The sequence below is a fragment of the Sarcophilus harrisii genome, chromosome 3 (assembly GCF_902635505.1).
Source record: "Sarcophilus harrisii chromosome 3, mSarHar1.11, whole genome shotgun sequence".
Lineage (NCBI taxonomy): Eukaryota > Metazoa > Chordata > Mammalia > Dasyuromorphia > Dasyuridae > Sarcophilus > Sarcophilus harrisii.
The window spans coordinates 361,575,175-361,591,568 of NC_045428.1; the positions used below are offsets into that span (position 1 = coordinate 361,575,175).

Below are 16,394 nucleotides of genomic sequence, written 5' to 3' on the forward strand. Positions count from 1 at the left end.
CTACATCATTAAAAATATTTGGATTGGCATTATAGGTTACACAATAAAACAAATTAATGGATGTCAGAGGTGGAGCATGGAGTTATATGGGAGAAGCAAACTGTGGTTTAGAGGAAGGGTTTAGAAAATAGCTAGTCTTCATTTTACAGGTAATTAAACAGGTACATCCAGAGAACAGGAACAATCACACAGCTAGTGACATGTGGAGCTGGGGTTCAATGCTGGGTTTTTCCTGACATCAAACGCAAGCTGCTTTCCTCCACACTGAGCTAGTAAATTTCTCCTAAGACATTCTTTGTTTTGGGTAGTTTCATACATAGCATTTGTAATCACCTCTTTTACTAGATTTGGTGTTTTGGTATACAACTTTAGCAGAGGTATGTAAAATTAAGAAACCCAAATATGGGAGGGTGTTCACTTTTAGCATTTACTCCATTTCCATTTAGAAAATTTTGTTGTCTTCCTAAGAAACAGAAGCAGCCTTTCCCATCCATATGCAGCACTAATCAATCAATGAATAAGCGTTTACTAAGCCTTACTATGTGGTAAGTACTGGGGCTAATTAAAAGCCAAAAATAGTCCCTGTTCTCAAAGAGGTCAGGTTACATTCTAATCTTGGAAGACAACATACAAATAAATAGGTACATACAAGATACAGAATGGATAGAATCAGGATGGGACAGAGGGAGGAAAGGAAGGAGGGAGGGGGAAAAACCAATAAAACCATCCTGTAGAAGCTGGCATTTGAGTTGACTCAAAGAAAGCCCAGAATTCTAAGAGGCAGAAATAATAATAGCATCAAGAGAGCGATTTAAAATTTGCAAATCACTTTACGTAAGTTGTCTAATTTATTCCTCACAACAACCTTGTGAGATAGTGTTGTGAAGGAGATGCTATTACTATCCATTTTTTACAGATGAACAAACTGAGGCTGAGAGGTTAAGTCACTTGTCCCTGATCTCATAACTATTATGTGCCTGAAATAAATAGAATTCAAACTTAGTTCCTTCTCACACCAAACCACAGCCCTAAATATAGCTGTCTCCAGCCAGGTAAAATGAAAGAACATTCCAGGCAAGGTGTTTGCCAGTAGAAAGCCATGAAGATGGGATCTTGAATGTAAGAAACAGCAAATAAGTCAATATAACTTAACTGCAAAGATAACTGCAGAAGTGAGTAATGTGTAAGAATATTGGAAAGATAGAAAGGAACCAGGTTGTGAAGAGCTTTAAAAGCCAAACAAAACAGTTTATTTGATTCCGCAGGGAGTAGGGAGCCACAGCAGTTTTTTGAGAGGAGGGTGTGGGGCACTGGTAAGTCCTTAGCTTTAGGAAAATAATTTCACACAGTGGAGGTACGGATTGGAGTGGGGAGAGATTTGAGGCAGGGACTACTTAAAGAATTATTAACAATAGTCCAGGTAAGATTGGACCTGATGAGGGCCTGAACTAGAGTAGGGGCTATGAATAGAGAGAAAGGGAAATATCTAAGATATGGAAATTAGTGTGAGGAGATTTGGCAATTGATTAGATATATAGATAGTGTGGAATGAAGGATGACACAAAGGATGTGATTTCCATAGCCATGGGGATGTTCTAGAGAAGGGTGGGTTGAAGGTAAAAATAATGAGGACACCTTAAGACAAGTTGAGTTTAAGTTGCCTAGAGGATATTCAGGTTGAAATGTCTGCTATTTACCTAGTGGTATGAGACTGGAGCTCAGGAGAGAGATTAGCTTTACTCCTGTGTTTCTGCCACTTTTTCCCCCTTGTAAATGCTACCAGAAATCTTTGCATACCTTACATCCCCACCATTCAAATAAGATGAGAGATTTTATCACTTGACCTGGACACAGATGGTTTTATCTGAACCAGGATAATTATGAGATGTTTTTCAGTCAACAAATATAGCAACCTAGTCTTTGACAAACCCAAAGATCCCAGCTTTTGGGATAAGAACTTACTGTTTGATAAAAATTGCTGGGAAAATTGGAAACTAATATGGCAGAAACTAGACATTGATCCATACTTAACGCCGTACACCAAGATAAGGTCAAAATGGGTTCATGACCTAGGCATAAAGAATGAAATTATTAATAAATTAGAGGAACATAGGATAGTTTACCTCTCAGACCTGTGGAAGGGGAAGGTCTTTATGACCAAAGCAGAACTAGAGATCATTACTGATCACAAAATAGAAAATTTCAATTATACCAAACTGAAAAGTTTTTGTACAAACAAAACTAATGCAGACAAGATTAGAAGGGAAGCAATAAACTGGGAAAATATTTTTACAGTCAAAGGTTCTGATAAAGGCCTCATTTCCAAAATATATAGAGAATTAACTCTAATTTATAAAAAATCAAGCCATTCTCCAATTGAAAAATGGTCAAAGGATATGAACAGACAATTCTCAGATGAAGAAATTGAAACAATTTCTAGTCATATGAAAAGATGCTCCAAGTCATTATTAATCAGAGAAATGCAAATTAAGACAACTCTAAGATACCACTACACACCTGTCAGATTGGCTAAGATGACAGGAAAAAATAATGATGATTGTTGGAGGGGATGCGGGAAAACTGGGACATTGATGCATTGTTGGTGGAGTTGTGAACGAATCCAACCATTTTGGAGAATAGTTTGGAACTATGCTCAAAAAGTTATCAAGCTGTGCATACCCTTTGATCCAGCAGTGTTACTACTGGGATTATATCCCAAAGAGATTATAAAGAAGGGAAAGGGACCTGTATGTGCACGAATGTTTGTGGCAGCCCTTTTGTAGTGGCTAAAACTGGAAACTGAATGGATGTCCATCAGTTGGAGAATGGTTGAATAAATTGTGTTATATGAAAATTATGGAATATTACTGTTCTGTAAGAAATGACCAACAGGATAATTTCAGAAAGGCCTGGAGAGACTTACATGAAGTGATGCTGAGTGAAATGAGCAGGACCAGGAGATCATTATATACTTCAACAACAATACTATATGATGACCAGTTCTGATGGATCAGGCCATCCTCAGCAACAAGATCAACCAAATCATTTCTAATGGAGCAGTAATGAACTGAACTAGCTATGCCCAGAAAAAGAACTCTGGGAGATGACTAAAAACCATTACATTGAATTCCCAATCCCTATATTTATGCACACCTGCATTTTTGATTTCCTTCACAAGCTAATTGTACAATATTTCAGAGTCCGATTCTTTTTCTACAGCAAAATAACGTTTTGGTCAGGTATACTTATTGTGTATCTAATTTATATTTTAATATATTTAACATCTACTGGTCATCCTGCCATCTAGGGGAGGGGGTGTGGGGGGGTAAGAGGTGAAAAATTGGAACAAGAGGTTTGGCAGTTGTTAATGCTGTAAAGTTACCCATGTATATATCCTGTAAATAAAAGGCTATTAAATAAAATAAAATAAAAAAATAAAAAAAAAACCAACTGAACAACAATTGTTCATAGAAAGGGTTAAAAAAAAGACTGAGAAATAAACAATGAGAAGACAGTCCATAAAGAAAAAAAAAATTATGAGATGTTTTTGAAAAGTCATTTACAAGATGTATACAATTTTTCATTTTGCGGATGTGTGTGTGTGTTTTTTTCCCCTTTTGATCTGTCTTTCACAACATGACTAAAGCAAAAATGTGTTTTGCCTGATTGCACATGTATAACCTATATCAAATTGCATACCATCTCAAGGGGGATGCAGGGAGAAAATTTGGAACTCAAAAAAATTTTAAATGAATGTTAAAAACTAGTCTTTACATGTTTTGGGGGAAAATAAAATATTATTTAAAATTTAAGAAAAAAGTTAAATAAAGTCTAGGACATGATAAGTTAGATCAGTCTCTTTTCAAACTCACTGCTCATATTGATCCCCAAAGAAATTCTGATTTGTGATTTCCATCTAATTTATTTCTCTTAATGATGATGACATATCTCCATGATTCATAAACCAACTCAATCGTTTAAAATTTTTTTTAAGGTTTTAGAAAGCATTTCCCTCACAACTCTAAGAGATAGATAGTATTATACCTATTGTATTTATGAAGAAATTGAGGCTCAGAAATTTGTTGACTTGTCTCTGGTCTTAAGATTAGTAAGTGACAATACCAAATTTAAAGCTCATATCTCTTAGATATGATTGCATGCTGTTGTGTCCACATGATATTTAGCTTAGTAGCAGTGGCATAGCATACAAAGTGCTGGTCTGGAGTTAGGAAGACTTCCCTTAATGATTTCAAATTTGACCTCAGATAACTTTTTACTTGTATGATGCTGGACAGGTCATTTCTCCTTTTTTCTCAGTTTCCAAATCTGTAAAATGAGCTAGAGAAGGAAATGACAAACCATTCCAGTATATTTGCCAAGAAAGCCCCAAATGTGGTCACAAAGAGTCAGATACAGCTGAAAAGACTGAATGACCATAAGTTGAGTTTCCTAAAAGTCAAGACTTTAATCTACTCTGGAAAAATAAAACTATAGCAATAACTAGGCTACTCGGTGCTGCTGATGTTGTTTTTAATGGAACCAATTATTTTGTAGCAAGATGCTTCTGTTAACTACAAGCCTGAAAGTTAAAGGTGAAATATGAATAAATCTAATATAAATAAAACCCTAGATGCCTAGTGAATGAACCACTTTTCAAATCTGAATTTATACATTGTCAGAAATGCCCACACTCACATTTGCTAATTTTAAACATGATTCTTTCATTCCAATAATCATTCATTAAGCACCTACTATGTGGCTAGAATGTAAACCCTTTGTCATGTGTCTCCAATTAGTTAATAGCAAAAAGAACCCAGTACACTTTTTGGATGTGAAAACTGCAGTCAATGGCTGCTCTATCTTTGCCTTGCTTGTAAACTATTGTTCTCTCTTACCAGAGCTGGTGGATCAGGGAAAAGGTAAGAAATCAAACCTAGAAAAGTTTGGTAAAGAACCATATTGATTTCTTTAACTACTTTATATATACCTGTGGAAAACAGCATAATCTTTACATGGCAATTGTTCAGAGAAACAGAAAAAAAAAAGACTCAAAAATAAACTTCTTTTAAATTTTGGGGGCAGCAACTAAGTTTTGTGTTTTCCTCCCATGCTCATTGATGCTAATTCTGTAACTCTATCTAGTTGCCTTTTTTTTGGGTACAAAGGTCTAGGGGCTGGGGAAGGAGGGGGTCCTTTGTGTTTTCCAGTGCAAAGTGATTCTGATCAAAAAAGGCCAAGGTTTCAGCTCCAAGTACCTGACATTTCCATCTGAATCTACTTAAAAAAAAAAAAGGTTTAGTTTTTCAGGAAAAGAACCCCTTTACGCAATCCTGAAACTGATCTTTAGATTTACTTTTCCTTAATCAATAGAAAAAAACGTGATTGCAATTCAACACTTATCTGCCTCTAGCACAAGACAAACTGAATTTTTGGTTTCGTGAGCAAGTCAGAGATTCAGACATCATTTCAGTAATCAGAAATAATTGGCATCAAGTAGGGGAGAGCTGACATGAATTCCTGTTTTACCTAATTTTTTCCTGGTTTACCAAGATTTGGTTTAATATTTCTGACTCAATTCCTCCAGCCTCTTCAGAACAGGTCAGTGCCACTTTTTCCGTCTTGTTAACAATTTTACTCAGAAATGTGAATATGAACATGAATCGTGATTGATATTCTCTAAGTCTATGCCTCATCTCCCTTTGTTTCGGGCTTGTGTGTGCTGTCTGTTCAAGTCCTGGTACCAGTACCAGCCAAAGTGACTGTCTAAGATATGCTTGCATTAGGAATGTGTATGCTTGGTAGCTTTGGAAAATAGACCACAGAAACTTTTCTCATAGATTGAACCCATTTTTCTCATATATCAGACCCACTGCTTGCCTATGAAAATTAGGCTTGACCAGCACTATGAACTGCATGCTATAATGCATCCAAATCATAGTTTTCTTGGAAGGTTGTTTTGAACAGATTCCACTACATATGCATGTACTTTAATTCTTCAAAATATGTATACATACAACTAAGGGTGGGCATCTGTGCTAGCACCACGATGTAATGCTAACTCCCATAAGCTCATTTCACTATAACATAAAGAAAATTTCTTGGCATTAAATGAATGGGAGCAAAAGCAAAAACAAATGGGTTTGTTTTTCATTGATCATCCTTGGATTCATTTAGTAGTATTACATATATTACAATAAAATATAATTTAGACCACACTCCACTTTTTCTTATAAGTATTAAGACAAAGTCCTGATGTTCCCTGCACATATGTCTCACCCCCATGCATACACACACACACACACACACACACACACACACACACACTATCACAATATAACATTGATTTTTCAATAGAAGAGAAATAGACACAGATGTGTACTGCCTTTGTACCTGGACAAAAATTCTAAATGAAGTTTTGCTGCAGAGGAATTGAATGATAAACATTACAGTCTTTCAAATCAAAGAAATCCATCTCATTTTGATTGTCTTTTAGTCTATCACAATGGAAAACCATTCATCTAAAAACTGTGACTCACAGGGGATCAGTAGAAAGTTTTTATTTTTGGGATTAAAGAAGGAGCTCCCTCATCAGATGCTATTTATTAATAATGTATTTGCATTGAAGATTCTTTTTCTGCCTTTCTTGGAGTGTTCGTTGATTCCATAATCTACTTGACAATTTACACTTAGGACTAGAATGTTCTTATTACACTTTCAAATTAGCTTCTTGTCATTGGGGGAAGGGGGAGTTCTAATTCATTAGTAAAGTGTTGAACTTACAGGGACCTGCCACCTTTCCTGAAATTTTAACCTGATTCAAAATGGTAGCTGTGGTTATGTGAAGCTTTTACATGGTGGTTTTGATGTGCCTAGGGATTTGCCACTAAAGCGCATCTGGTACTCTATTTACTGGGGCCCGATGGGTATTTTTTTCTTTTTCTTTTTAAAATTCCAGGATGAATTATTCATCATTACTTAGAATTTGGGTCTCTTTCATCTTCACACTTGTACGGCACCAAGGTGAGTACTCCTGACTTTCTTAGCACTCTTGATTTACATTTGCTTAGACTCATAATAATAATGAAGCTCTTGAAGGAACCATATGTTTAAAGGCAGGAATATTTTCATGTGCTTACAGATATAACGAGGATACATTGACGTTCATTCTAAAAAAATATATCATGGTATAAATTCTTTTTAGTATATCTAGCACCTAGTATTGTGCCTGGTACTTAGTAGGTGTTTAATAAATGCTTGTTGATTGGTTGGTTGATAAGTGAATTAATTATAACTTATTAACTTTTCCACTTTAAAAAAAAAGCCAACATAATATATATTACTAGCTCAGGTTTCCCTAAGGCATATCATAGAGTACACATTTGACATAGTTCAAAGGGAAATAGTAGGTCCCCCTTCACTAGAAGTCTTTGAACTATGATTAGATGACTGTTCATTGAAATTGCTATAGAAGGGATTCTGCTTTAGATAGATTTTGGACTAGATGATTGTTTTAGTATTTTGATCTCTGAGATTCAATACTTTGTTTTTCTAAGTACAGAGTAACTATGTGTGTTGTTACAAAGTAGCATATAATACTACAGATATTCAACTTCTTTCATTGGATTTCTGGCATAAAAAATTTGAAGGTTATCCTTCAAAGTACTTTGCAAGTTTCATAAATTCCTATGTTATAGACCACAGATAGGAAATTCCAGGAGGAAGAGAAAAGTTTTGCATTTTAATGATCCCCATCTTTTCTCTTCTGAAACTGTCCATTAGATGGAAAGTCATATCTATTTTTCCCTTTTGCTATATGCTCCATGACATTTCTTTAAATTTTTAGTTGAAATCAAGAAAAAAAAACTCTACAGAAATTAACAGATCAATCTTATGTCTTTTTTCTGATCCCTTATCTATAAAACATCTTTATAGTAAATCTGAGTGTTTAAGAAGTCCGGACACATATATAATCCCATCATTTTTCCTGTTTAAAAAAATTCAAACAATATCGATGTTGTGACCAAAAAAAGTGAAATGATATTCAAATGTAGGCTTTCTCCCTGCCTTTCTATAGCTTTTTCTTTGGGAAGGCAGGCCCCTAGGAAATGTAATTTTTGCAGTGAAATATTCAGTCTTAATTTCAGAGACCTGATGGTAGCCCAGAGAATTCTCATGCTGGTTCTTCCATTAACTTCAGTGTCACTGATTTGCAGTGCTGCAAATTCCATTTTTTTTCATAACCTGAAGAAAAGACAGAGTTAATTTCACATCTCTGAAGTGGCAATGATTGTGTTTTAAGCCTGACCCATTTTGGAGCACTATTAATTCAACAAGTGCCCAGATCATGGCTAACTTTTCCAGATGTTCTTGTTAATATTGCCATTAGATTTGACATTGACTGATTGTCCAATCACATGGAATATTTCTCTTGTCCTTATGGCAGAAAGCCTCATTTTGAGTGGTTAGAACCAAAAGATCTTTCCATGTATGAAGGAAAATTGTTAGCAGGCTTTAGAGATAGATATAAATATTGGGAATGGAGATGTAGAAAATCTCCATGGTCACAGTCTGTTATTTTTTTTTTCAAGCAGAGATTAGGAACACGATGGGGGATAACATCCATCCCCACCCCCACCCTCATATAATGTCTGAGCACTTTGTACTGTCTGAGGCAGTGATCTCCTACCTGACTATCAAAGTACTCATTTTCCATGTTAACTGAGCATGGGAACTTACTGGGGACTTAGTTCCCAAGGAATTTACCTGAAAGGATAAATTTGCAAAATGGTTCTAAAGATTTGTTTTGAAGAGCTCCTTTATCATTGGAAGAATTTTCCCTTCTATAAAACAGAGACAACAATGCTGGTTGTGTTTACTTCACAGAGTTGTTATGAGGAAAGTGTTTTGTAAGTTGTAAAACACTATATAAATGTAATTTGTTACTTGTTACACTTTTGGTGGGTATATTGGGCACTATGGATAGATTGAACCCTGTTCTTCAGGAGATTTAGGGAATTACTTCACCTAATCATTTAGCCTCTTAAACACGTTTTAAAAAAAAAAAAACCTTAGAGGAACTCAATTATTTCCCAAACAGTAGAAGTTGGAAAATCTTCCTATATTAAAGTACTCCTATATTTGAATATTAGATTGAGTCCCCCAAAGTTTACAATTCTAATTAACTTCCCAGAAATACCTAGGGTGAGAGAAAAGGTAGGTCTTGCTTTCTCTCCCTGTCTAACCACTATTGGTCCATTCAAAGAGATTAGCCAACTATCTAGTCAGTTCCAGAATCGGAGAAAACAGAGTTTCCAAGAAGCAGACCATTTAATTTCTGGCCTTTCTACTAGGCTCTATTATATGAGCTGTTGTTCTTCTCAGCTTTAAGGTTCCCAGAGGAGCCAAGATAGTTCTGGCCAAATGTGACCGAACCTATCAGCTCCATCCAGTGTGGAGCCAGGGACCTTTCTCAAAAAGAGGGAAACAGCATAAGAACAGGTTGCCAGCCTCAACAGCATAGCCAGGAAATGTCTCAAGATTAGTGGCTAAAAGCTTAAAATAGATTTGCGCCCTAAAATGAATAAGATAACTTTTTTTTGGTTACAATTTAAGAGAAATAAGGAGGAAGGCTAAAGCAGGCAGAAGTTTAGGGAGGTGACTTCAAAGGAACATATTGTTCAGGCTTGGTGCTGTTAATTCATCAGTATTCCCTCAGGGGAATTGTTCTCATTTCCCAAGGTAAATAAGGCCACACCTGACTAGGATTTAGATGGGAGGCTTCCAAGAGAGATGCCAGATTGTCATAAAAGGTGCCATTACGTTTCAGGAGAGGTGACTTTTTTGTAATGACTCTCACCTCTTGGCCAGAGGGACGAGCAGAGGCTGGGTGCCACAGCCTGTTTTCCAGTGAGCTCTAAAGTAAGTGACCAGCATCCTTTGACCTCTGCAGGATTCGATGTCTGCTTGTTGAAAGAGATGGGCAGAGAGCCCTCTTTTAGGATTAATTCTCAATCAGGGTCATTCACATTTCAAGTCCTTTTTATAAACTCTCCATTTCTTTACTATTTCTGCTTAGATTCCAGCTGACATTTATTTCTTGCTTTAATCTGCTCCGGGATTTTTTTATGAAGGAGGTGGAAGTCTTCTCTCTAAAATATGTACATAATCATACATATTCTTGGTTTAAAAGTGTCTCCCAGACCTAGAGGTCATGGGATCCAGTCCCCAGCCCCCAGACTGCTAGCTCCTAAACCATCTTATACTGACAATTCCATTCAATTCCCACAAACATTTGTGCCAGGCACTGTCCTATGTACTGGGGAAACAACATCTATCCAAAAGGACACATTCTTTACTGAAGGAAAAAAATCATATATACAAATAAATATGTACAAAACATATTTGGAGTAAATCCAAAATAATATTGAAGCCAGAAAAAAGAGAACTGACTTTCTTATCTTCAAGATTTCTAAAAAGACATAATTTCATAATGATCTAACAGTTAACATCTGTATTCTCAAATCATACTGACCATCTAAGAAACATATATCTTTCCCCTTAGAAGCTGACATCCCAAGGTGAAAAGATCCCTTTCACTCTCCATTTCTCAAAATTAAGAGAGAGAGAGATGGATTACTTTTACTAGGATGGTTAGGAAAATCGGTCTGATTTCTGTTGAGTAAACAAGACTTCCTGAAAGAAGCTGACTTTGGCATATGGGAGGGGTGTAGTCTGCCAGAACCATTATCTAACTACTTCCTTTTTTGACAGTACAACCCAGGGAGCTCATGTACCCATTTTGGCAGAATGACACCAAGACCCCCAAAGTAGATGATGGAAGCTCATCAGAGATTAAGTTGGCCATTCCAGTTTTCTTCTTTGGAGTTCCTTATCGGACTGTCTATGTAAGTGAAAAAACAGCTTAGCTATTATACTGTTCCTCTTCTCTATCACACTGACATTAAAGAGAGTAGTTTAAACATACTCTTCTGGAGCATCTTCTGATGGTCCAGAGAACCAAAGGATTTATTAACAGCCAGATGACAACTTCTGAAATTTCATGAGCTGATAGGTTTTATGATTAAGAAAGTCAAAGGTATATTTAATGGCTAATGTTCATAGTGGAGGAGTATACAGGGCAATAAATTGCTTTTGTGGGTGATTAAACACAGAAGGAAAGAAGCATCCCCAATCCAGTGAACAATATTTCTGCTACATGACAAAGAGGGAAAAGAAACAGTGAACCACAACAGGAGTAATATCACTTTTCCTCTTCTTCTGGGTGTGAGAAAACTCTGGACAGCTGTTATTCTCGAACAATTTCAGAGAGACACTGCTATTGTGAGATTTGTAACTACTGAATAGAAGGGGCTGCTCTGGTATACTTACAAAGAAGCTCCAAACCTAGATGTTTGCACAGGCAAATGATGCCATTTATTGTCAAGGGACCACTGGACACCCTTTTTTCAGGCTATTTGCTTAGTATGAAAACTTTTGTTTTCTTGCAGCCAGGATGGTGTGGTATATGGTGAGGTGAGTACAGGTCAAAGCAATCCTTTTTCTGTATGTTCCCAGATGAATGGTTTTAGCCTTTGTGGCTTTGGGATAGAGGATATGCAAAATCATATTGTACCTTTTTAACTTTTCCTGCCTACTACCTCTCAAGGAAAATGGAGTCATCTGAAGGGGAGAAACAACTTAGAATTAAAATATGTCCTCAGACTTTTACCTAGATATGTAACCCTGAATAAATCACTTAATCTTTGTTTCCATTTCCTCAGTGGTACAATGAGGATAATAATAGCTCCTCCCTCCCAGTGTTTTTAGGAAAAATACTATTTGTAAAGGATTTAGCATATTGCCTGGTACTTGGTAGTCACTTAATAAAATGACTTAAAAATCATCAAGGATTCCAAAGAGTTTTTGTTTATGTTAATTATTGCTATTAATATTCACCATGTTAGAAATTAAAACCAGTAAAGTTTTAAAATATTTAATTCATTTAAAGATGATAATAATACACCTAATATAAGTTAAAATGAATCAATTTTAATAAAAAAAAACTATATTTTCCAAAACAAAAGTATTAGAGAAGAGTGACAATGTCTTTAATATTTTTGCAAATCTTTTTAATGTCTGGCTTAATAGAAGACAGCTAGATTTTCATATCTATTTCTATATTTGTTGTTTTGGTTGGTGTCTATGAAGAAAATCCAGCCTCACACAGATATGAAAAAGGAAAGGATATTTTAACATCTTAGAACTATTATGAAAATAGTTTTGACCTCTTTACTCTTGAAAGGATCTTGGACATCCCTATAGATCAAAGGACTACAATTATGAAAATTACTGGATTAGATGATTTCTAGATTCTAAATCTTGGATCCTGTGATTTCTAGATCTCATTTTCATTGTCTGCAAAGTAAAGGCATTTACCTAGAAAAGGTCCATTACAGCTTCAAATTTATGAGTCTTGTTTTAAGTAGTCAGTGACTTTTCCTTAAGAAGATATGTACTTTACTTCCCCTTCAAATGAGTTTAGCACATACTTGGCCTAGCTCTTTAGTAATTGCCATTAGAATCTTTCTGGGGTGTTCATGCCAATATGATAATGGATAAGAATCATTCAGTAAATCAATATGTGATTATTAAGTGCCTACTATGTGCCAAGTACTGTGTTAAGCACTAAGGAAACAAGGACAAAGAATTAACAGCAAACCTTATCCATAAGGAACTCCAATAATATTGATTGATTCATAATAAGGGAGTGAGAAGGCTAATAATTATATGCTCTCATGTGAGGGATCTCTCCAAGTTCCTAGAACAGGAAATTTCTCTAAGTAAAATTATACAAGCCACATGGTAACCATAAGGCTTTCCCCCCATAAACATTTATATTAGCAAATGCCCGAAAAGATTGAGTTATTTATGGCTTCTATGTAAAATGAATTTACTTATTGTCTTGAGTATTTGTAGCAAGATTTGATAATGTAATAAATTGCCTATTTGCAAATCATGAAGAAATCAATGTAGATAGTCATTTACATAAACTGTTCATGGCTCAATGTTCTTGTTGTGACTGTAGAAAGGAGGCATCAGACCAAAAGAACAATTCTAGAATCAGGCACCTGTGGATTTCAACTTTGCCCTCAGTATGAATACAGAACTCATTTTTGACATCAATAGGAGATGCCTCAATGGCTCATTTACAATGGCTCATTCTGCGGGGTGAGGATTTGAGGAAAGCTGACATCTCTGATTTATTTTTGACTGACAGTCCTCTCGTAGCAGAATGAGAATCCAGTCTTATAGAGAGCTTCTCACTTTTCCCTCTCATTTTCCCCTTCACTTTGCTTCTCTGTTTTTGTCTCTGTCTGTCTCTCTCTCTCTCTCTCTTATGCACATACACAAGCTCAGTGATGTATGACGGGTTTAAACAAAGATGGGAAAGGGAACATAAAAATGAAACTGATTATTAATGAGAAATGAAATTGACTATAAATTGAAAGTGAAATGGAGCCTTTGGAATTGCCTGAAAGTAAACACACTGCCTGATGTGAATGGTGGGAATTGGTGTTTTAGGGTGCCAAGTCTGTGATTTGAAAGCTACCTTTCATTCAGTGACTAAGAAGATGTCTATCATAATGAGTGACTGCAATTTTAGTTCCCTCATAGGAAATTCTTCTTCTATTTTGTAGGTCAATAATAATGGGGTTGTTTCCTTCAATGTGCTGGTGAGCCAGTTTACTCCAGAATCCTTTCCTCTAACAGATGGTCGGGCCTTCATCGCCCCGTTTTGGGCAGATGTTCACAATGGAATTCGAGGAGAAATCTATTACAGAGAGACCATGGACCCTGTGATCTTGAGAAGAGCCACCAAAGATATCAGAAAATACTTCAAAGACATGGCCACCTTCTCTGCCATTTGGGTGTTCATTGTGACATGGGAGGAGGTTACATTTTATGGAGGGAGCAGCACCACACCTGTAATAATCCAAATTCTCTTTTTTTGTTTTTTATTCATGTTCTAATAGCCAATTCATGCCCATTTTTAACAACAATCAAAAGGAGTTTTATTGTTGGAACATAGAAATTCAGTAAGGGCCTTAGATTACATGTGTAATAAGCATTATGTTGCTAACTACCCCTTTTTTGGAGCAGAGAAGGAAATAGCATGCTTAGTCAGTCCATCTTACTGAGATATGTAAGATGTGTTATCCCAAACCTAAAATATTATGTAAGTCTAGATTAAGGTTTTCAGTTGTCTTCTTCTCTTAGAAGAAAAATTCCTTTTTGCAGAATTATAAACTGAGGCCCAGAGAACTAGCCTGGATCATATATTGATTAGTAACCAACCCAGGAACTTCAGAATCTCTTTCTTTCATAGCTAAATTATAAGTGCTTTTTTCTAATGCTAAAACTAATCTATTTAATTTTCATCTTTCGCAAGACTTAATAGGAGGCAGAGAAGAGACTGCTAGATATGGAACACAAATAACCTAACTCATTTTCTGTCCTGCCTTTTTACTTTTTATTGTGACCCAGACAGAAATTACTCCTATTTGATGTTAATTTGAGTGGGCAGGTAGAGTGTTTCAAGAATAAGGGCTGAACATCTGCTCCAAAATCCCAAATGAGCAGTTAGATAAAAGTTTAAATAAAATAGATTATCTCCAGCATTATCCCAGAGATAATCAACTTTACCCATAAAGAAATGATGAAGCATAGTTTGTCAGGGGGATCTGATACTTATTTGGTTGTCTTGGATATGGGTATGTTTGAAGGACTGGAAGAACCTTTAACTTTGCAATAAATCATCTAGTGAGCAAAGGCACTCAAGAACCTGGCCCTTGCTTTCCTAGGAATATTTCCAATTCCATCTGTGTTCCAGTTCCCTTAGTATTGCATTCAGTTGTTTGGGGGTGAGGAATGGTAAGCAGTGAGTTCGATTCAGGGTGAGAAACTGCTGGGCTTGCAAGTCACACCCACAACACAGTAAGCACACAATACATTTTAGCACCTTCCCTTTTGAGTATCAAGAAGCTCTTTATTGCTAAGAGGTTCTGTAGAACAGAAAGACACAAGTTTAAGAGTGGGATGCATTGGCTAGAAATAACCTCTAAAGAAGTATACATTTCCCTTTGTCAGGTTATAGATTGCTAATGATTCTGTGGGTGATGTTTTATGTCTTTTATGCCTTATACCTTACAGCGTTAGACTCTAGGATGCCAGCAATCGATAAATTTTAGTGTCAGAGGCAGGGAAAAAAAAGGAAAAAATGCCCATCAAATGCTGACCACTGTTCTTTAAAAAAAAATTCCTTCAGCAATAAAAAATGGCAATATAATTTAGATCCTTTCTATTTTGTGCTTTGGAGTAAATTTCCTGACTAGGAAAGGACCCTTTCTAAAAGGATGAATGAAGTAATATTCTAAGTGTTTTAAGCTCATTGGAGAAAAGGCTAGTTAAATCTTCAATTCTGCCAAAAAAAAATTCATCAATACCAAAAACCTTTAAGCCAGTTTCACCCAAATTAACTGCTAATTCCTTTACTTTTCCTACTGAGAGGGTTTTCCTCCTATAGTACCTCTCTATATCTTTAAGGAAACAGAACCAAGTCCTTTGCTCAAGACATAAAAACTCAGAGCTCTGCAAAGAGAATTTCATGGAGAAATAATAAAAAGTTAAAGAGAAGAGTATTCAGAGTTTTCTGAATCTTCTAGGCTTTGGATATAAATATATATAATATATGTGTATATATATAATATATATACACACACACACAGACAGACCTGCTATATACATACAGACAGACAGACCTGCTTTCCCCAAGTGTGATTGGAACTCTCTTGAAGTATAAAGAAGCTCATTTGAACTCAATTCCCTTTCCTTCACCAGACTTAGAAGGTCCAGGGGGAGAGGAGGATTATCCCTCTCACACGTTGGGAGGAGTAAGTTTGTGCATTATTATCTTTGAGTCATTTCAGTCATGTCCAACTTTTCATGGCCCCACGTAGGGTTTTCTTGGCAAGGATATTTGAGTGGGTTTGCCATTTCCTTCGCACCTTATTCTATAGATGAAGAAATAGGGTCATATAACTAGTAAGTGTATGAGGCTGAATTTGAACTCAGGTATTCTTGATTCCAGGCCCAGTGCTTTACCTACTGTACCACTTAGCTGCCCTACATTTGTATAATTGTGATTATCTATTGAACTAAATATTCCTTTTATAAAAAGTCCAGAGTTACAAAAATGAAATTGAATTTTAAAAAATTGGGACTTAGAGGATCTAAAAATCATAGTTTTAAGGAATATAACCAAGCTAATGTGAACATCCCTCCCTTTTCCTACTCCCCTAGTCAGTGTGAAGCTAGTTTCATCTCTCTTTTCCTGA

The 16,394-nt window shown here is 36.0% G+C and overlaps 1 protein-coding gene across 1 annotated transcript in view; it reads left to right on the forward strand.

Moving 5' to 3' along the window:
- The first annotated feature begins 6,956 nt into the window (after window positions 1-6,956).
- TECTA (tectorin alpha) overlaps window positions 6,957-16,394 on the forward strand; it is a 77,102-nt gene continuing 67,664 nt past the window's right edge. Inside the window, exons 1-3 of the mRNA XM_031960170.1 lie at window positions 6,957-7,020; window positions 10,771-10,904; window positions 13,698-13,985. Of these exons, the coding sequence (XP_031816030.1) occupies window positions 6,957-7,020; window positions 10,771-10,904; window positions 13,698-13,985 (486 nt within the window). The remainder of the gene's footprint in view (window positions 7,021-10,770; window positions 10,905-13,697; window positions 13,986-16,394) is intronic.